Raw genomic sequence first — 21936 nt, forward strand, 5'->3', positions numbered from 1 at the left:
TATGCATGCTAAGAATGGAAATTTCAATTGGGAATTGAAATTGTGATAACAATCCCAATTCCAAATTATTCATTAGGAGACAAGGAGGTGTGCCAAAGACAAATCCAATTAAGAACAGGGTGGCTGTAACACTGAGATGACATATGGAAAAGGCCACACACACAGGAATAACAAGTGTCATGACTAGCTGTATGCATAAGGCAAGAGGGGTTTCTCTATGCAAAATGCCTCTGGTTTGTGCCCCCTCCCCTCCCACACACACACACACACACACACACACACACAGGAGAGTCTGTTTGACATGGTGCAGAGAACACTGTCTCTAGAGGCAAGATAAATGATCCAGTCTTCCCATTACAGATGTGCTTATTCAACTGAAACTAATTCTTGACGTGTTCTTATCTGGAAAAAATGTGGAAATGTACTCATCCCCCTAATATCAGGGAAGGATACCACTATCGTGGATTGATGGTCTGGAAGAGGCATCGTGATGAATGGCTGCACCAATCCCCATGTAAATAAACTTCTCATCTAGTAACCTATGTAGCAGCATTGCTTCTTTGATTAACAACTGTGGTAATTCAAAATTATTTCCAAATTTATTCCATCCAATGAAACTAAAGACTCATTTGCAATTTTTGTTAAGTTTCTGTAAAATTAACAAGGATATTTTATTTATCCATGGCTTCAAAATGAGTGAAATTACAAATGGTAGAATAGACTTACAAGTCTCAATTGTTCCAATGATAAAACTACAATGGTATCATTGAAAAGAAATGCTCTGTCTTTCTTCTCTCCAAACTCTTCACCCTCTTCAATTACAAGGCTAAAAGAAAAAGTTAAAATATCTTTAAAACAATTCAGTAAAAAGGTAACAATTTTGCATATATATGAAATTACTTTTCTTTCATGAAGAAAGAAGTTCAAAACATCCTGTAAACATGAGAAAAATTAGACAAAGTATTAGTTTCACTCTTACTGTGGAAGAGTACAAATAGGTGGCTTTGCTTTTATTAGTCCTTGCCTCCTCAATTCTGCTTCAACATCACCTCCTGCTAGCTGCCACAAATAATATACTTCCTGCAGGGGACGTTCAGCTAGGTGATCAGCTGAAAAACATTCAAAAGTACTAAATCATCAAATTGCATACTTGTATGGTTTTCATAATATCTATTATAATAAAGTGACTATAAAATAAAGATGCTAATTTTTTAATAAATACACCTGCACTTTTACATCCGAAGTGTGTTGTCCCTTTAAAAGCAGTACTTTGGGAGCCTATACACTTATTCCAATAATGCCATTACTACTCAAAACATTTTGGAATTACTGTTTTGGAAATGACTTCACTGCCTGTGTCACGTTCTTTTGAACATCTCTAATCCTTTTAGAGTAAATCTGATATTTTAAAACAGCAGAAAAGTCATTTAAAGCCAAGTCTATTACATAAGATGGGTGATCACACTGAGTAATACTGTTTTGAGTCAAACTATTTCACAGAAAGCATAAAAAAGCTGCACTGTTACAGTGAAGAAGTCAATCACTGGGCAAAATTCATTTCTTCAGCATCAAAAAAAATCTCTCAACCACTTAAGAATTTCTAAATAATAAGCCTGATTGACTCTGTGGGATATTGCAATTGAAAATATCAATTGCAAGCACATTTGAATGGATGGGATACAGAAAAAGAGAGTCAGACTGTGGTAAGGTAAGTAATGTAATAATCTCTGAGAAGCAGCTATCAGAAAAACTATTGTGGTTGAAAAAGAGAAAAACTCCTAGAATAGATGTTGTGCATGAAGTTATAAAAAAATGCATCATACCTTTAGGATTGCTACTAAGATCATCTGATTTAAAAAATTAGATGATCTCTAGATGCCGGGGCAATTCCTTCAGACTGGAGAAGTGCAAATGTCTCGCTCATTTATAAGGGAGGAGCTAAGATGGAAATAAGTAACTATAGACCAGTGAGTTGACTTCTGCAATTAGTACGATTATGAAACCAGTGATTAAGGATGCTATATGTCTTGATTAGAAGGAAATCCTAAAAGGGATCACAGCATGGGAAAAACAAACCTGGAAAACCTGGTTAATTACTATGATGAATCATAGAGCATTTAGATTCAGGAAACAATTTCAATATATAGTAAAGCTTTTGATGTGGTTCCCCCAACAAAGTTTACTATATAAACTGTAGAATTCTGAGATTAATGGGAAGATCAAGAGGATCAGGGACTAATTAATGAGCATTCTTTAAAGTAGATTAATATAGTGAGCAGAGTCCTCTTGTTTCTTCAATGATATTGGTGAAAGTATATACAGGAAAAGCTGTCAAAATTTTTTGATGATTGAAAAGTAGGATGGTTAACAATTAGGACCAAGCTATACTGCTCCAGAATGACTTAAGTCAGTTACTCATATTGTCTGAATAATGGCAATTAAAGTTTAATCCTGCTAAATGTAAGATTTTGCATTTGGGAAAAATAAATCCAAGGAGTGATATACTTACTAGGGGTCAAGGAATTAAAGGCGGTTCAGGATGAGAAAGGTTTAGGGTTTATGATACAAACAGATATGAAGTTCCCCTATTCCTCTTAATAAAATGATGGTGAGATCACATTTGTAATATTATATTCAGGTTTGGGGGCCTCACCTTTAAAAAAAAAAGCCCAAAGGAGGACAACTAAACTGGTTTGGATTACTAAGGGTTATCCCCAGGAGGAACACCTCTTAAGTTTCTTATCAGTTCAGGTAGAAAGTCTGTGAAGATTCAAAACAGAACCAGACTATTATTTTTAAAAATAGGCACACTGTGATTGACTCGGGGATTTTTTTTTTTTTTTGACTGATATAGAATAAGTTTGCTTTTTTGAATTATTTGGACTGATTAATAAGTTAAATCAGCACAAAAGAATACCTTTGTACAGATATAAAATAATGATAAATCATATGAACCATTATATCATATGAATCATATAAATCATATGTAAATCTTTACATTTGCTTCATTGATTACGAGAAAGCCTTCGATAAAATACAATGGCCAAAACTCTTCTCAATCCTGGAAAAAATAGGAATGGACGAAAACATACTAAACGTAATAAAAACATTGTACAAAGACCAGAAAGCCACAGTATACATTGATAACTTGGAAATAGACCCAACAAAAATAGAAAAAGGAGTACGACAAGGCTGCCTACTTTCATCAGGCCTATTTAACCTCTATGCAGAGGAAATGATGGCAGAAGCCCTTGGAAACAGCAATTTAGGAGTGACCATAAATGGCAAACAAATAAAAGCAATAAAATTTCCAGATGATCAAGCAACTGTAGCAACCAGAAGGAGTGACCTGATCGAGATGTTAAAGCTGATCAACCACACAGCAAAGGCTTATGATATGAAAATTAACAAGAACAAAACGAAGTGCATGACATTCTCAAAGGACCCAAAAGGTATAAACATCAAAATAGGAAACACTAATATTGAACAAGTAGCAAAATTTAAATATTTAGGACAAATGCTGAGCCAAGATGTAAGATTCACCAACGAAATAAAAGCAAGAATTGGGCAAGCAAAACAAGCTTTCAAGGAAAAACAAAAAATTCTGATAACAAAGTATTTGAATGAGCATATAAGGAAAAAATTCTAAAATCCTGTTTGGAACATGGCCCTATATGCATCTGAAACCTGGATGATAAACAAACGAGACAGACAGAGAATCGAAGAATTTGAGATGTGGTGCTGGATAAAATTCAAGAAAATAAACTGGACCGAAAAAAAGACCAATGAAGAAGTCTTAGAAGAGGTAGGAGAAAAACAAAAAATTATAAACCTAATCAAGGAGCGAAGAGGAAGGTGGTTCAGACATAACCTAAGACACAGTGAAATGTTAGGCCTGATTATAGAAGGAAAGACAATTCGAAAATTGTAGATCTCTTAAAGTACCATTTATAACTGACACAATATAATAGCGTAGCTTAATTTAATTTTTTATGGTACTCACCTTTTTATAATCTGCGTTGATGTTGGAATAAAATGGATGATAATTTTAAATTTAAGTTAGCGTGAATAAGTTAGGATTTAAAAACAGAATCAAAATGTGTGCAAGGAAGTAGAAGTGCACATCTTCGTCCTTGGTTGTCAATGTTGAAATTTGAAACAATTGAAGTTATATAGTTGGAAACAGAAGGCCAATAACCATAACGAGTGGCTTTCGTTTTATACGTCTTCAGTTGGCAATGGTAGAATGAGAGTAAACGCGTGTATTTAAGAAGGCTAAGTTCCCATGATGCTCCTGGATACACGTGGGAATCTCAGGTGCATGAGATTCGAGACCGGTACTATGTTATAGGGTAGTTTGGAATTTAATACTTGGAGAGTGAAATGGCGGCGAAACCATTCTATAACTAGGGCTTCACATTGGAAAATTTTAAAACTGGATTTTAATTTGATAATAGGAATGGCTGAATCTACTAAGGGGGTGTGGTTGTGGGATTGAACATGTGTTGCTAATTTGGTATTGGACTGTCCCATCCTAAAGCTATTGTAGTGGTAGTATGCACGTGTGTTTGATGTTTTGGAAGAACCGTATTTTGTGGTGGTGCTACCAATGTAGCAAGCGTTACAGTTATCTTGACATTTTATTAAGTAGATGATATTGTTCATGTCACTAATGTGGTAATTTTGTGTATCTTTATATGAGTTGAATAATGAACCTAGTTTATTATAAGATGAGAATGTAAGGGTGATATTGGTACCTTTGAATAAACGGCGGAATTGATTGGCAAAATTACTATGGTGAGGGAGGATAATACGTGAATTATTATTGGAAATGTGTTTGGGTGGGTTGTTAATATTATTTTGGACTGTGATAACAAACTTTGTTTGATTAATTGAATAGAATATTTCCTAGATATGAATTTACTTGTAAGATATTGTAGTTCATTATTAAGGTCGTAACGTGTGGAACTGTATTTTATAGCATTGTAAATTTGATTATAAAGGACTGCTTTTTTTGTGTTAAGGGGGTGATGCGATTCAAAGTGTAAGTATTTGCCCGTGTGAGTATTTTTTCTGAAAATTCTTGTTCCTAGTTTTGTATCTATATACAGAAGCGATACAAAACTAGGAACAAGAATTTTCAGAAAAAATACTCACACGGGCAAATACTTACACTTTGAATCGCATCACCCCCTTAACACAAAAAAAGCAGTCCTTTATAATCAAATTTACAATGCTATAAAATACAGTTCCACACGTTACGACCTTAATAATGAACTACAATATCTTACAAGTAAATTCATATCTAGGAAATATTCTATTCAATTAATCAAACAAAGTTTGTTATCACAGTCCAAAATAATATTAACAACCCACCCAAACACATTTCCAATAATAATTCACGTATTATCCTCCCTCACCATAGTAATTTTGCCAATCAATTCCGCCGTTTATTCAAAGGTACCAATATCACCCTTACATTCTCATCTTATAATAAACTAGGTTCATTATTCAACTCATATAAAGATACACAAAATTACCACATTAGTGACATGAACAATATCATCTACTTAATAAAATGTCAAGATAACTGTAACGCTTGCTACATTGGTAGCACCACCACAAAATACGGTTCTACCAAAACATCAAACACACGTGCACACTACCACTACAATAGCTTTAGGATGGGACAGTCCAATACCAAATTAGCAACACATGTTCAATCCCACAACCACACCCCTTAGTAGATTCAGCCATTCCTATTATCAAATTAAAATCCAGTTTTAAAATTTTCCAATGTGAAGCCCTAGTTATAGAATGGTTTCGCCGCCATTTCACTCTCCAAGTATTAAATTCCAAACTACCCTATAACATAGTACCGGTCTCGAATCTCATGCACCTGAGATTCCCACGTGTATCCAGGAGCATCATGGGAACTTAGCCTTCTTAAATACACGCGTTTACTCTCATTCTACCATTGCCAACTGAAGACGTATAAAACGAAAGCCACTCTTTATGGTTATTGGCCTTCTGTTTCCAACTATATAACTTCAATTGTTTCAAATTTCAACATTGACAACCAAGGACGAAGATGTGCACTTCTACTTCCTTGCACACATTTTAATTCTGTTTTTAAATCCTAACTTATTCACGCTAACTTAAATTTAAAATTATCATCCATTTTATTCCAACATCAACGCAGATTATAAAAAGGTGAGTACCATAAAAAATTAAATTAAGCTACGCTATTATATTGTAGAAGGAAAGATTAATAGAACTAGACCCAGAGGGCAACCCAGAAACAATTTCATAAAGCAACTGCAAATGGATACAACAACAAGATCATACCAGGACTTGAAGAAGCTGGCACTCAACAGAGAGATGTGGAAAAAAGTCATCAGTGCTACCAACCAGTCGTAGAGACTGAAGGAACCCATGATGATGATATGAACCAGAATGTTATCATTAACAATTTCATTATCATAATTAGCACTGTAATAAATATATTTTTACCAGCATTTTTTTTATAAATTTAAGAATAATGTAAGATAATTTTTTTTTAAATTGCGCAATTATATATTCAATAGGTCTTGCTGATTGAAGCTACGGGTGGGGAGGGGGAACAGGAAATTTCCTGTGTCCCAGCAGCCCATGTCCATGATATTAAGAAAATAAATCAATATTGCCTTCACCTGTGATTTTGAAATGTGCACTTTCTTAGGTCTTGGAGACACCAAAATTTTCCACTGCAGATTTCAATGCTTTGTTTTGGGGTCATGCAGAAAAAAGTCATGTTTCATCACTAGACTATTTTCCACAAAAATATGTTTTGTTCAGGTTTCCTTGAAAGAACAGAACAAATTTTACAGCATCTGTTCATTGATCAAATGAACTTACATTGTGTTCAAGTTTTCTTTCAGAATAAATTTAACTGTTTCTTTATCTAAATTTAGCACTTCACCACCCATCATTCACACAATTAATCATCTATATGAATGAAATTATATAATCCATATAATCTCTAGCCTGTTCAACATTTTAGCTGATCCTGAAAGAAATCATTCAGTGACTGGATGATTTCTTTGTGCTCAATCATGGACATCTTCTCACATTCTTTAAACCTTGTGTTCATATTGAATTGTGGTCTATAGACCTTTTAACTCAAATTACCAACAATAAAAATGCCAAAATGGTTGAAATACTAACAACCAAGTAGGAGACTTGCACTTGGTTGTATGGTCTCCATACTTGAACACACATATTCAAGTATGGAGACCACATCTAAAGAAAAATGTGCTTCTTGAAAGGGTCCAAAGACCGGTAACTTGCCTAGTGAGATTGGCAAAAGGTTGTCCAAATGAGGAAAGACTTCGAATACGTGGGTTGCAGAGCTTGGAAACTAGGCACCTTAGAGGAGACTTGATTGAGGTGTTTACTGCACTGAAAGTCATAAGTAAAATGAATGAAGATGAAATTTTCACAGTTATAAATGATACTAGAACCAGGGGCCATATTTTCAAGTTACAGGGGAATATGTTTAGACTGGATTGCAGGAATTTTTATTTTAGCCAGAGAGTTATAAATTACTGGAATAAGTTACCTACATGGGTAGTAGAGGCTGACAGTTTGGGGAATTTCAAAGGTCAGCTGGATAATTGCCTGTGGGAGGAGGGAAATGCAGAGGTTGCCTATTTCCTTTTTTCTTATTAATTATTATTTTTTTTAATTTTCTTATTATTCTTTTTATTTTAGTTTTTGTTATTTTTTTATTTAATTTTTTTTATTATTATTTTTTTTTATATTGGTAAATTCAAAGGGCAGCTGGATTACCTATTACCTCCCATTACCTATGGGAGGAGGGAAATGCATAGGTTGTCTATTTCCTTTTCTTTTATTAATTTTTTTATTTTCTTATTATTAAATATAAAAATAGCAAAATGCTTAAAGTGCGGTACTCACCTTGAATATAATCTGCAATAGTTTTATGAAAAGACTGATGGCTAAATATAGCCATCAGTCTTTCCACCTTAAATATAAGGTAGAAAGACTGATGGCTTTCCACCTTAAATATAAGGTGGAATGGTTAACTTAATGCATTAAGGTGGGATGAGATTTAATTTAATGGAATTTTAAAATAAGCGCAAGGAAGCAGAAGTGCACTACTCCGTCCCTGGTTGTCATAAAGTAGAAAATAGTTAATCTGAAACATAAAAGAATTGATATTGCCAATAGTTGTGACGAGAGACTTTCGTTAAGTTATAACGTCTTCAGTTGGCGGTGTTAAATGAGAAGTAACACGTGCTGTATTTTAAGGAATTTTCTATACTCTCGTGATGCTCTTTGGGACACGTGGGAATCTCAGATGTGAGAGATTCCAAGCCGAGGAAAGGTGAAAGGGAAGTTTTGCATTTAGGATGTTGAGATTAGTATTGTGTTGTTGTTGTTGTTGTTGGTTTGGATTTTATTGGCGCATTAGCATCTAAGGCTATAATGCGCCAAGACCAGGTAATATATAAAAATTTAAAAATTTATCCTTTCAGTGACCTAAGTAGTTAGGCCACCATGTCCAGATATATAATAAAAAGCTTATCAATAAAAGAAATAACAATAATGTATAAATTTTAAATACGAGTAAAAACCTTTATTGATTTAAAAAAGCTAAAAACAGCAGAAGGTCGGATAAAATCTGACTGAGTGTATATGGCTCAGTCAGATGATTAAAAGCGGTAAAACGGATATTGCTAAAATCTGGACAGTCAACTAAAATGTGTCTTATTGTCAAAATTGTGCCACAGGACTCACACATAGGAGGGTCATCAGCCCTCAGCAAAAACGAATGAGTCAAATGACTATGTCCTATGTGGGTCCGGGCAAGAACAACTTCCTCCTTACGATTCCTGCGCAGACTAGACTGCCACGGTTCAATTACAGGCTTTATATGATATAATTTATTCGCAGTCTGTCTATTCCACGAATCCTGCCATTGGGAGTGTATCTTTTCGTGTATTATTTGCCTGTATAGGGGACTGACAGGCAGCGATTATTACTGGGAATTGCTGATTTGGCTGCGGCATCAGCAAAACCATTTCCCTTAATCCCAATGTGGCTAGGAATCCAGCAGAAGCGGATGTCATATTCGCATTCATGGAGAACGTGAATCTTCTGCTGAATGCTAGACAGAACTGAATGAGAATTATATCTCACAGTTATTAAAGCCCGTACCACGCTGAGAGAGTCGGAATATAAAATGAACCGTTGGTATTGGCATTTACAAATTTGATCCAAGGCTAACTCTATAGCGTGCAGCTCTGCAGTAAATATGCTACATTCAGAGGGAATCTGTTCCGATGTAGTGCTGTCTGTAAAGACAGCAGCAGATCCCACATATGATTCCGACTTCAAGCCGTCTGTGTAAATGGCGCGAAGTCAGAATATTCAGCTCGGTGTGCTGAATAAAGCTGCAGGTAGACAGACGATGATGGAGTGTCCGACTTTCCCCAATTTCTAAGGGACAAGTCACATGCCAGGAAATGAGCATGCCAGGGTGGAAGGGGTTGCTTCGGTGTTTGTGCAACCTTGTCTACCTTGATATTAAGTTCTTTGAGTAGCTCTTGGAGACTAATACCGAAAGGTCGGTTGGCAGTCTTACGTGTGTTGTACAAATTTTCCCATCGTGGCTCAAAAACGGATAGCCACATAGGATGGTCTGGCAGGGATTTCAGTTTTAAAGCGTAGTTTAGAGACAACTGCTTACGTCGAAGCGATAACGGCGGTTCGTTTGCTTCGACGTATAAGCTCTGGACTGGAGATGTTCGATATGCTCCAATAGCGGTACAGAGAGCTAGATGATGGACAGGATCCAGCCAACGAAGTGCGTTTTAGTATTGTGTCGAAACCATTCGATAATGTCTAGTTGTAAACTTCTCTGACCTATGTGGTCATGTCAGAGTATAAACAAAACTTTAACAAAGCATTTGACATGATTCCATATGCAAGTTGCTGTACAAACTGGGTATTTACTCACGAATCACTGGCAAGGTGTTGGATGACCATGGCTCATCATTGCTCGAGGTAAGCTAAGGCTCTCCTGGATGGTATGTAGTAGTAGTAGTATGGACACAATCCAGAGCTTTGAATGGACTTAAGTTCACCATTCCATTCCACTGAACTCCATTTGGGTTTGTCATATACAGTGGTAGTGTCATTTACATACTTGCTTATTAAAAATATCTTATAAAGAGCATTCCATTTTGGAAATTTTCCCTTGCAAGCCCTGGAAAATCCTACAATAGATTGGGGGATGGTTAAAGGACAGGAAGCAAAGAACTGTTAGTTAAGTAAGGATATAAATGATCACTCCTTAGGGAAAACAAGGGTTATAAGTGGGCCGTCAAAATTTCAGCATTGGGGCCATTCTCACTTCTGATTTTCTTGAATAATATCAACAAAGAATAAAGTATACGATGTTGAAATTTGCAGATGATATAAAGGTTGGGAGTTTAGTTAATAATAAAAATAAGCTGATCTCTTTCAGAATCATTTGGTTTGGCTTCGTGAATGGTCAGAGAAATGACAGTTATTTTTTTAAATCCTGTCAAATGTAAGTGTCTACATTTTTGGAAATAATAACCCAAGCAGAAATTATGCATTGTGGGGAGGTAGAACTGAAGTCTGTAAATGAGGATAGAAGTGCTTGGGTGCTGTAATACAATACAATTGCAATGCAGTGCAAACAAGTGGTGAGAAAGGTGTACAGAGTTTTGTGTCTGATGGCTGACATCAATGATTTGCCATTCCTTTGCCTCTAGAGCAGAAGCAAAAGGCCTATTATAAAAGTCAACAGTAAGACTGTTGACTTAATATTTGGACTTCAACATAATATTTGGAATATTATGTTGAAGTCACAGCTAAAAAAAAAAGACTGTTTCTTGCAAAGGCCCAAGGATGGGTAACTGATCTGATAAGGATTAAAAAAAAAAAAAAAATGATTACAATACTTGGAAAATAGGGGGAACCAAAATGAATTACAGTAGAATTTTAATATCAAAATGCAGCATAAAGGCAAAGAGCCATACACAAAAAAAATTATTTCTGTGTAGCTGAGGTTGATAGTCTGTACAAATTTAAGAGACAGCTGAAAGTACTAATAATGGGAAGAGTATGACAGAAGTAAACTTAGGTTATAAAGACTTTTTTTTTTTCTTTTTTTTTTGGCTGATGCAGCAAAAAGCCTGGCTTCCTTTCAGCTGGTAGATTAATGTAGTATAAAGATAAATACTTCAGAGCAGTGTAAAACTTTTATAGTAATTGCCAATTTCTGCAGAATAACATGTGGCTGTGGTTCATTATGATGATATGCTTAGTTATTATTTTCATACCTTTTAAATGGAGTTATTGAGTACCTCTTTCTAATAATTTTATTGTTCTTTTTTGCTATGTAAATAGCAGTATAAACCAGTGGTTCTTAATTGTTTGGCCAGCATCTGGTTTCCAGCCAAAGACTATATGACTAAATCCTGAAAAATAAAATTCTTATTCTAATGAAACCTTCATTAGAATTTTATAAGTCCAATAAATCTGAAAGTTTGGGAACCATTAGTGTTATCCACATGCCTGTATGGTTTAAAACCTTTACACATTTGAGTACCTTACTCATCATAACTCAGAAGTATAATGTAGCATTACACATCAAAAACAACAGAAAATATTTTGTTTTACACCAGAAACCCATGGGAGCTATATAGGTACTACAAGGAAGGGAAGTCTACAAGTCATGTCCAAAATTTATTAAAAATTAAGAAAATTTACCACATATATATATAATAGAGTTGCACTTGCACGCAGTTTTCATGAGGATAGACAAGAACAAACAAAGGTTGTCTGATTAAAACAGAAATCTTAATGCTACCTGGCATTAATCTCTTATGTCACAGGTTATTATAAAAAAGACTTTACTACAAATAATTAACATGTCCTTGAAGAGAAGTATTTATAATCTCTATAAGGTAAGATTAAAACATTTCAGGGCTGAATTTTTATTTAAGAAAATATAATATTTATAAATAATTATTCATCAAAATTTTCAAAATAATGACCTTAACTACAGTTAAGTCTAGGGCAAACGCTTCAAGCTATGAAAGCTACATAAAGTCATTTTACATGTCACACAGAGCTTCCTTCTGTACATAGCTGTGAGCAAACTGGGTTTCCCACTTAATGCATCAATCTCATACTGTAGAGGCACTGCACCAATACCAAGGCCACTCATGTGACTCCACGATATGAGATTGATGTACTAAGTGGCAAACCCAGTTTGCTCATAGCTATTTACAGAAAGAGTCTATGCCCAACATGTACCTTAACTATCTACACATTTTTTCCATTAATTGTATAACTGCAAAAATACTTCTCCTGAATCTATTTTTTTTTTTTTTTTTAATTTCTTGATTTGTTATAGCTGCCATAACTTCCACTTCACTGAAAATTCATTGCTCCTTTAGTAAGTTTGTTAGTCTATATCTTCAATTCTTATCTGAGGATGATGCTTTGATATGCAAAGCATCTACTGATGCTTTGCATATCAAAGCATCAGTAGATGCTTTGATATGCAAAGTTTACTGATATGCAAAGCATTATCCTCAATGATATCATTAAGGATGATGCAAGGAAGTGCATCATCCTCAAAGATGCAAGGAAATGCATCACTGAAGGACATATTATTGAAATATCCTGCCTCTTGACTTTTTTTTCACTGAGCACTTCAACAATCTATAAGTTTCTATATTCTCTGTGGCTGATTTCTTCAACAAAAAGCAAAATTTTACTGATCTCTGTTCAAAAAGTGACAGCCTAAAAAAAATTTAAATAAATATTGCTTCAACCAACAAACCAATTAAGTGAGTTTATTAAAATAAATAAATAGGTTAAAATACATGGAAATATGAAAATAAAATACTATATACAATTAAATTGAACTGAATTTAATATATTATCAATAAATATACAACAAAAATAAACTATTTGTATAAAGAGTAAAAGTGATAAAACAAGCACGACACTAAAAGCAATAAAACATATATCACGGGGCTTTCAAGGCAATGTGCCCCTTTGTCAACCTAAACAAGATATATGACAACAAATCCTTATATTACACAGAGACATAGGGGTGCATATGTTAACAACAACTAGGTGTGGATCATGTGCGGTGAAAGGAAAGAAGGGAAGGAAAGAGAGAGAAGAAAACACTATTGAGGTAAGCAGCATTTTTCCTGCCATCTCTTGTGTTTGGAGGCTCTCCACATAGCTGTGGCAGGTCCCACCATTAATTGCAATGCTGGGACCCACATACATACTATTATGGAGGCCATTAGCCTACATCATGATGAGAAATAGTGAGTTAACAACAGGACCAGCATGCACCACATCATATCCACAGAGTCTGATGGCTAACGTCTTCTCTCTCTTTCCTTTCCTACACTCCCTCCCTCCCTTTCACCGCACACAATCCACACAGTTGTTGTTAACACACATGCATATGCAAGGTATAATATAAGGATTTGTTATTGTATATATCTTGTTTAAGTTCACAAAGAGGCATATTGCCTAGAGAGCTCTTTGATACATGTTTTATCGCTTTTAGTTTCGTACACATTTTATTACTTTTACTCTTTATATAAATAGTTTATTTTTTATTAAATTTACATAGCCATGTATATTTATTGATTGTATATTAAATTCATTCTTTTTAATTATATATAGCATTTCAATTTATTTTAATATTTCTGTGTATTTTAATTTATTTATTTGTTTTAATAAACTCAGTTAACTGGTTCATGAGTGTTGAAGCAATATTTATTTTAATATGATTATCCCTAGTGTTTATGGCCTCTTCTCTAATAGTCTAAAACAACTATAGTCTGTGTCTAATAGTCTATGATTTGAAATTACTTGCCATCAACAACAGATAAAATAAACCCTTGAAAAAAATTCTAGACATTGTAAGTTACAAAATAAAATAAAAAGTTGTTTTCATTCAGTGTTCAGATATTTTTGACTAATTCATTCCTGAAACTTTTTGAACCTACCATATATACAAAGAATGAGTATAATCTTATAAGTATTTATAAGTGTAACATTAGTTTTTGTTATGTGATATCATTCCCTATTTTCATAAAAAAAAAAAAATCTTGAAAATTTAAAAAGAAGGATAAATTTCCATGCCATATCCTTAAAAATAATATATGTGATCCTGCTGTACTCTTCAGTATATTTCAAGGAAGTTTCAAAGGAAGGGCAAAAATGTCTCTGGATAGGTTTCTTTTATTCCCACATTCTTACTCATGAAACTTACTTTTTTTTTTTTTTTTTTTGAGAATAGGCTTTACTATGCTTCCTACAGTGTAATGGACTTTTTGTGGCAGTGATGCTCATTATTTCCTGCAGTATTAATATTAACATTGTAACAGACTGGAAGGTATTGCTTAATGAACCAACTGGCTCAATTTAGGCAAATATACCCAAACTATTACTCTGCACAAGCAGATTTATCCCTTATTATTAAGATACTCAATTTCCCCTCCTCCAATTCATAATAATGAACACAAGTAAATTAATACAAAATATGAAATATTAGATTAATAATAATTCAGAATTTTTTTATCCTGATTCTTGTTTAGTGAAGATAAAAGTAAATCAAGATCACCTTTATTAAGAAACAACTTACTAATATTTGGAGGAGATTTAGGTAGCTCCAAATTGACACATCTAAGTTCTGTGGATAGAAATGTATCAGCTATCATCAAAGCCCTATGAGATTTATTCCATCCCAGTTCCTTAAATAGGCTACATTCTAAGAGTTCTTCTGCATTAGGCCTAATATATCATAACATTCACTTTAGATTGAATGAACTACAAAGGGAAAAAAACTTCATCTCATAATTATAATTAAAGAAAAATTAAGTTTTGTATAAAGCAAAAAACTCATTTTTATTAGAAAAATCATTGAAAGCGTTTGTTAAGATTGGTGTAGGTGTTTCATGTCATAATTCCGACAGAGAAGGTAACTGAAATTAGTGCAGGCTGCTCAGAATCAAGGACCTTAAACTCAGTATGTGTTCAAAATTTATTCAAATAATTCTAAAAAAGTAGCCAAAATGCTCAAAGAATTTTAAAATAAATGTTGAAAACAGGATTATGACAGCAAGGGCAATCTTGTTTATAATATTTATGAGGCACTGAAATATAAAACCTATTAAGGTCAGCCATTTTTTTTTCCTGGTGCCACAGTTAACAATGAGCCATGCATTTTTCATGATAGCATGTATGAGAGTGAATCAGCCTGTTGTACTGGAATCTACAGAAATACAAATAATAATACATATATCCAGTGAAATATTTTAATTGATTTTGGAGCTTTCGAAGCTGAATGTGTGTCTTTATCAACAAATGGAAACTTTACAGATAAAATTATTTAACGGACACAGAGTTGTGCGTGCAGTGAGCCGTGCGAGGGCACGAGGTAGGCCATTCAATCATTAAACTGGTGATCATTGTTGCTGCATGGACGTGCATAGTTTTGCCTCCAGCATTTATCTAGACTTAAAACAGTTGCCTCTAAGATGGGGTGTAGTCTCATGCCTCTGTTGCGGTTCATGGCTCCCACATTACATAATATATTGAGTGACTCTAACCAGAGGCAGTGGCAAAAGTGTCTGGACTGATCAATTACTTCGTAGTCCCGCTTGGGATTGAGATCGTGGTGGGTTGACCAGTAGTGCTCTGTGATTGCGGACTGGTCGGTCTCAGCAAGGCGGTCTTGAAAACGTCTCGAGGTCTCTCCTATGTTGCAGCTGTTACAATCTTTGCAGGCTATGTGGTATACCACACTGCTGCATAAGAGAGGGGTAACCGGAGTCTTTACATTGGAAACTAGAGAATGTAAGTTTCTACCAGACAACTGCACGCGTTTTATGTGGTATTCATGGAGGATTTTTGAGATCCAGCCTGACATGTCTGGATAGTAGGGAATGTAGGCGGTAGGCACATTGTCATTGATGGCGGCCTCGGGTGGACTGTGAGCTCCTGCGCTTGTAATAAGCACTTGTCCAATATGTATGTTGGGTAGCCACAATTGATCAAGTCTGTCCTCACTCTGGAAATCTCATTGCACCTAGCTTCACCTGTGCTGGAGTGGCTCCAAGCCCTGGAGAATAGAGTGCAGGCAGTGCTGTTGAGATGGCTAGGGGCATGACCAGATCTGTAGTTTGTGAACTGTCCGCACCACATTGGCTTATGGTACACTGAGGTTTCTAGATGTGGGCCCACGCATTTTACCAGGACATCAAAGAAATGGGAGAGATCTGTCTACTTCTAACTCTAGAGTGAACTGGATGAACATTGACAAGGAACTGAGATATTCTAGCAATGTTGCTTCAGAGCCATGTGGGATGACGGTGAAGATGTCATTGACGTATCTGCACTATGTTGTAATAGGTACTGGTGGGTTCAGGAATATCTGCTCTTCCAAGGCGATGTTGGCCACAATGGAACTAACAGAGGCACCCATGGCAGTGCCATGCACCTGCTGATATAAGGAATCCTCAAAAGGTAAAGACGCTGCCTGACAAGCACAAGTTGAGGGCAGTACAGATGTCGTCAGTGGACATGCTGTTCTGTTTGGTAGGTTTGGGTCATTTTCTAGAACCTTCTTGGTACAGTTTACAGCTGGCTGGACTGGGATTGATTTGAACAGGGACACTACATCGAATGATGCCATAACCTCATTGTCAGAAATTGAGAGCTCTTTAATAAGGTGAATGAACTCACCGCTGTTAGTGACAGTGTGGGTGGTATTTCCTACAAGAAGTATAAGAAGTCATGCAATATATTTGGATAGTTCATATGTAGGCGAAATGCAGCAGGACACTATGGGCCAGAGAGGAACACCTTGCTTATGGATTTTAGGTAGGCCATAAAACTGGGCTAGTTGGCAGCCTATAGCATGAAGAAGCCACCGAGTCGGAGTAGAAATGTTCTTAGCTTTAAACCATGCATAGACAAGTTTATTAACGTATGACTCCAGACGTCCTAAGACTTTGATGGACAGATCCGTTACGGGCTCATAGAGATTGGGGTCTTGTAGGAGGAGCAGGGCTTTCTCTAGGTAGGCCGACCGGTCTAGTATGATGGTACGACGTCCCTTGTCAGCGGGAAGTACGACGATGGAGTTGTCCTTTTTTATAGAGGAAAAAGCGGAATGCTGTCGGTGATTAAGGTTGGAGCGTGTGCTTGTCAGACAGCATCTTTACCTTTGAGGATTCCTTATACCAGCAGGTACATGGCACTGCCACGGATGCCCCTGTTAGTTCTGTTGTGGCCAACATTGCTATGGAACAATTGGAAGAGCAGATATTCCTGAACCCACCAGTACCTATTACAACATGGTGCAGATACGTCAATGACATCTTCACCGTCATCCCACGTGGCTCTGAAGCAACATTGCTAGAATATCTCACTTCCTTGTCAATGTTCATCTAGTTCACTCTAGAGTTAAAAGTAGATGGATCTCTCCCATTCTTGGATGTCCTGGTAAAACACGTGGGCCCACATCTAGAAACCTCAGTGTACCGTAAGCCAATGTGGTATGGACAGTTCACACTACAGATCTGGCCATGCTCCTAGCCATCTCAACAGCACTGCCCACACTATTCTCCAGAGCTTGGAGCCACTCCAGCACAGATGAAGCTAGGCACAATGAGATTTCCAGAGTGAGGATAGACTTGATCAATTGTGGCTACCCAACATACATATTGGACAAGTGCTTATTACAAGTGCAGGACCTCACAGTCCCCCCAAGACCACCATCAACTCAGGACACTGTGCCTACCATCCACATTCCCTACTATCCAGGCATGTCACGTTGGTTCTCAAAAATCCTCCGTGAATACCACATAAAATGCGTGCAGTTGCCTAGTATAAACTTATGTTCTCTAGTTTCCAACATAAAGACTCTGGTCACCCCTCTCTTATGCAGCGGTATGATATACCACATAGCCTGCAAAGATTGTAACAGCTGCTACATAGGAGAGACCTCAAGACATCTTCAAGACCACCTCACAGAACACGACAGATCAATTTGCCTTGCTGAGACTGACCAATCCACAACCGCAGAGCACTACTGGTCAACCCACCACGATCTCAATCCCAAGCGGGACTACGAAGTAATTGACCAGTCCTGACACTTTTGCCACCGCCTCTAGTTAGAGTCACTCAATATATTATGTAATGCCGGAGCCACAAACCGCAACAAAGGCATGAGATTACACCCCATCTTTGAGGCAACTGTTTTAAGTCTAGATAAATGCTGGAGGCAAAACTACACACGTCCATGCAGCAACAATGATCACCAGTTTAATGATTGAATGGCCTACCTCGTGCCCTTGCATGGCTCACTGCACGCACAACTCTGTGTCCGTTAAATAATTTTATCTGTAAAGTTTATATTTGTTGATAAAGAGGCACAGTCAGACTCGAAAGCTCCAAAGTCAATTAAAATATTTCACTGGATATATGCATTATTATTTGTATAGCATGTATGACTTCCCAAATACCCCTTACTTGTTGCTACGCACACTAATCAATTTGCAAATTATAAAAAAATTACTTTACTAAATAGAAGCCATCCGCGACTTAAGTAATACTCGACCTATGTAAAATCGACTTTACCAAGTTTAAATTTTTTCCAGCTGGTGAAAACTGAAAAAAATATGGAAATGTATTTTACATCCCATAGGAATAAATGAAGTTATTGTAAAAATATCATAATTAAATCTAATAACACATTTTTTTTTTTTTTTTTTGGTAATTCAATCCAAGACCTCAAAAGTTTAAATTTTCGCTATATAACTAAGCTATTTAAATCTCTAAAAGGTCATTTTTATAATGGAAATTGTATTAGTTTTATATAAATTTATGTCAAATAAGCACAAGAAAAAAATCAATTTTAACTAAAAGACGCATAAACAAAACATGCAGCCAACACATACAAATGCTACTATTGGCCGAGAAGAAGAGCTATGCAGTCCAGCCGGAGAATGCACTACACTTTCATCATTATCATATGTTCTGTTATAAGAATCAATTTTGAATGCCTTTGTGATATTTTTCTAAAGCACATTTCTGGAGGTCACGACCATAAAACAATAAAATCAATTTGCACTTTCTGCTTATTGGGCTTTTCTGTTAATGAAATATATTATAAATGAGTAGTAAACCCAATCTTATTGCATTTGCAATAATACTGATAACTGGTATTTTGTGGGGTTTTATGTTATTATGGTGAAATGTGTTTCCCCTTCACTGATACCTTCAATCATATAAAAAACAAATAAATTTCAAGAATCTTCTCTTCATTCCTGTTTATTTATTACAATGATGAAGGGAAAGTGACCAATGGAAAATGCAAGCTGTGGCAGTGCTAGGAAACAAAACAAAATCGAGAGTAAAGAATAAGAAATAATAATAACGTATATATCCAGTAAAATATAACTTTCTAATTAAATAGTTTGGAGCTTTCGAGGCTGAACATGCCTATGTCAACAAATTCTAACAGAATGGAAACTTTAGAGATAAAAATTATTTTATCTCTAAACTACACATGTCCATGCAGCAACAATAAACACCAATCTAATGGTTGAATGGCCTACCTCGTGCCCTCACACGCCTCACTACACACACAACTCCGTTAAAATAATTTTTATCTCTAAAGTCTCCATTCTGTTAGAATTTGTTGACAAAGAGGCACATTCAACCTCAAAAGCTCCAAACTATTTAATTAAAGTTATATTTTACCGGATATATATGTTATTATTATTTCTTAGAAACAAAATTTAAATGAAAAAAATTTAAATAAAAATTAAGATGAAAATGATTAAGAAGCAGGACAAAGTTTGTTATCTATTGCATGAAAATTGGGTCTCACTGTTTCAACAGTGAATACTATTTTAAAGGACAGTGTGCATATAAAACAACATGTTAAAGGATCAACGCATTTAAGATTAACAGTGATCACAAAAAGCGTTGAGGTGCTATATCGAAGATGGAAAGCTGTTAATAATCTGGATGGAAAATCAGATTCAGAAGCAAGTGCCCCTGAGTCTAATGGCCATTCAAGCAAAACCAAGAAGTATTTATGAAGATATTAAAAGGATAAGTACAGCGAACCCCATGCCAAGTTGTGGCAAGTAACGAGTGGTTTAATAGGTTCTAGCATTGCACGGGTTTCAACAACGTTAAAGTAAAATTTTTGTTATTGCACACTTTTGTAATTTTGTACACTTTTGAAATTTTTCATGTGCATGAGATTAAAAAATTGAATTAATAATTCGCTTTACATGTTCATCAAACATTTCTTTTTGCTTCAATCAAATTCGGTGCAAATAGTTGCGACTGCTGCACATAAGCCTTGAAGGAAATTCCGAATTACGTAAAATTCAACTCTTATTGTTATACAAATGCAACCCTGACATACGTCAGGGAATGGCTGTAAGCGGTATATGTTTATTAGAGTAATAAGCATCAAAAAACATCTTTAATTTGTTAAAAAATTATTCCAGTAAACCTTCAAAAAGTAAATATCAAGTGCTACCACATTAGGTTAGAAAATTAATGGATAATAAAAAAAATTATTTAGCATTAGCATTAGTAGAGGCATATGATGCAAGAAAGCAAGCTTATACAGTATCAGCCAAAAAATAAAAAACAAACCCTTCCCGTTTCACCCATCCATTCACTCCAAATGTTTGTCTAGTTCTGCCTTAAATTTATTTAAGCTATCAACTTCCATAACAGATGGAAGTTTGTTCCAGCAATCAACCACCCACTGGCTGAAGACAAATTTCCACACATCTATTCTAGAACTGTCTTTCCTCGATTTCAAGTTATGCCCTCTCAGGTTCATAATCTGAGCAAGAAGAAGAATCCCATCAGAATTGAGCCTGCTCAACCCATTCAAGGCCTTATAAACCTCAATCAGATCACCTCGCTGGTGCCTAGTCTCCAAATGCTGCAATTTGCAGAACTTAAGCCTTTCTTCAAAAGAGCACTCCTCTGTTCCATTCACTAATCTTGTTGCCCTCCTCTGTACTCGTTCCAGCATCTCTACATCCTTCCTAAAATGAGGTCTCCAGACCTGTATAAAGTACTTAAGGTGTGGCCTAACCACTGCCTTATAGAAGGGGATAATCACCTCCATATCCCTGCTAGAAAAATTCCTGTATATCTTTGACAAGACACCACGAGCTACACTTACAGACCATCTGCACTACATAGAAAACTTCATATCTGACTGAACAATTACCCCCAGGCCCTTTTCATTCTCTACCACCCTCAGTGTAGTACCACACAGTTGACACGTTATTCGGGGGTTACTGCTACCCTTATGCAGTACTTTACATTTCTCAATGTTAAAACTTCAGTTGCCACCTTTCAGCCCATCTGCTCAACTTTTCTAGATCCTGTTGAAGTAGCATATTGTCATTAACAACCATGCCAACCTTTGTATCATCTGCAAACTTAGACATTAAGCCTGATATACCTTCATCAATATCATTAATAAATAAAGAAAACAACAATGGACCAAACACTGAACCCTGGGGGACTCCACTAATAACATTAATCCATGAAGAGTAGTGGCCATTGATTACCACTCTGTCTTCTCCCACTCAACCATTCCTTTATCCATAGCAGCAACTTGCCCTTAACGCCACACTGCTCCATTTACAGCAGTCTTCCATGTGCAACAGTATCAAAAGCCTTCTAAGATCAAAGTATATGATATCAAAATTATTCTTTGCATCCAGTTCCTTTGTGACCACATCACAGTATCCAATCAAATTGTCAGACAGGACTTTGCCTTAACACACCCATGCTGTGTCCAAA

The 21936-nt window shown here is 35.8% G+C and overlaps 1 protein-coding gene across 7 annotated transcripts in view; it reads right to left on the minus strand.

The window, feature by feature from the left end:
- The window catches only part of LOC150082055 (TBC domain-containing protein kinase-like protein), a 311436-nt gene that overhangs the window by 132707 nt on the left and 156793 nt on the right, over positions 1–21936 (minus strand). For all 7 annotated transcript variants that reach the window (XM_090379947.1, XM_090379944.1, XM_090379948.1 and 4 more), the window contains 3 exons: positions 14723–14871; positions 980–1109; positions 727–826 (listed from right to left, as the gene is read on the minus strand). In XM_090379947.1, coding sequence (XP_090236073.1) covers positions 727–826; positions 980–1109; positions 14723–14871 — 379 coding nt within the window. The remainder of the gene's footprint in view (positions 1–726; positions 827–979; positions 1110–14722; positions 14872–21936) is intronic.

Source organism: Mastigoproctus giganteus, chromosome 8, assembly GCF_048544385.1.
Source record: "Mastigoproctus giganteus isolate SK-2022 chromosome 8, ASM4854438v1, whole genome shotgun sequence".
Taxonomy (NCBI): Eukaryota; Metazoa; Arthropoda; class Arachnida; order Uropygi; family Thelyphonidae; genus Mastigoproctus; species Mastigoproctus giganteus.